The following is a 1,195-nucleotide window of genomic DNA, read 5'->3' as shown; positions in this document are numbered from 1 at the left end:
CCCTGAAAAACCAGCGGCGTGGGGCACCCCAGTATGGGGCAGGGCTGGGAAAAGGGGTGCCCGTGGCCAGGGAGTGCCCCATGGCTCTGCTGACGGCCCTGCCACCCCATAGGATGTCCATGAGGAGCCCCGTTTCTCCCCACCTGGAGCTCGATGGAGCAGGCAGCATGGTGGGAGAAGAAGGAGGGCGGCTACGAGTCCTTGCCGGGGGCTGCCCCCAGCACCGAGCCCCGTCCCAACGACCCGCCGGGGCCACCGCCGAGGGAGGGCACCGACCCCCAGGCCCTGCTGCAGGTGGGTCCCATGGCTGTGACAAACACTGGCCCTGGCTGGGGGTCTTGCTGGGCTGGCAGAGCGTTGCAGCCATCCCTGCTCTGGACCTGGGCTCCGTCCCCTGGCAGAGGGGGGTGGTTGTTCCCCCGAGTGGTTATTCCTCGTGCCGAGGAAATGAAGCTGAAACCTGAGGCTTCCCCAAGGCTTTCTGGCCACTATTGATGCTCTCGGGTCAGCCCTGGGATTTGAGTGCTTCACCTTCGGCGTGGAGCCCCCCGCGGCCACCTCCAGACGTGCTCCGTCCCTTCAGCCTCCCTTTTTAATTGCTCTTGGGTTTTCTTTCCCCCTGACCAGCAGCCTCAGCCCTCCCGTTCCCCGCACTGCCTCCCAGGGGCGGACGGGGCTCAGAGGAACCAGGCAGTCTAAATAAATAGTAGAAACCTCCAGCAAACAAGTCTTTGCGGCATGAAGAGCAGAGATGCTCTCAAACCGGACTGGGGGGAATGTGCCTGGCAGAGTATGGTCCAGCAGTCAACCGGGCAGGGCCGGCTCTGAGCATCCCACCGGCCCAGCATCTCCTGCCTGGAGACCTGGGGATGTCCCCGTCCGCAGGAGCGGGGGCCCAAGAAATCTGCGTGTTTTTACCGGCGATGCGCTGGAGCCCAGGCGCTCTGCCTTCGAGCCGGCCGGCAGCGGCCAGGAGAAGCTGGACTTCAACAGGAACTTGAAGGAGGGTAAGAAAGGTCTCCGAGTGGCCTCTGGGACCCCCTTCACTCCCTTCGGGCCCCTCGTTGTTTTTGTAAAGCTGCGAGATGGGACGAGCCACCCCATGCCATGGTGCAGAGCCTCCGGCTGTGCTCACCTGGCTGTCCTCTCCCTCCCATTGCTCTGCCGACCCTGGTGCCCGCTGGCGTGGACAGTG

At 64.3% G+C, this 1,195-nt stretch overlaps 1 protein-coding gene across 1 annotated transcript in view; it reads left to right on the top strand.

The window, feature by feature from the left end:
- Nucleotides 1-113: 113 nt before the first annotated feature.
- The window catches only part of SOX13 (SRY (sex determining region Y)-box 13), a 5,814-nt gene continuing 4,732 nt past the window's right edge, over nucleotides 114-1,195 (top strand). The window contains 3 exon segments of the mRNA XM_009585132.1: nucleotides 114-172; nucleotides 174-290; nucleotides 886-1,007. Of these exon segments, the coding sequence (XP_009583427.1) occupies nucleotides 114-172; nucleotides 174-290; nucleotides 886-1,007 (298 nt within the window).

The sequence above is a fragment of the Fulmarus glacialis genome, unplaced genomic scaffold (genome assembly GCF_000690835.1).
Source record: "Fulmarus glacialis isolate BGI_N327 unplaced genomic scaffold, ASM69083v1 scaffold22669, whole genome shotgun sequence".
Classification (NCBI taxonomy): domain Eukaryota; kingdom Metazoa; phylum Chordata; class Aves; order Procellariiformes; family Procellariidae; genus Fulmarus; species Fulmarus glacialis.
The sequence above is the reverse complement of the archived record's forward strand: the minus strand, read 5'-3'. Positions and strand labels throughout refer to the sequence as shown.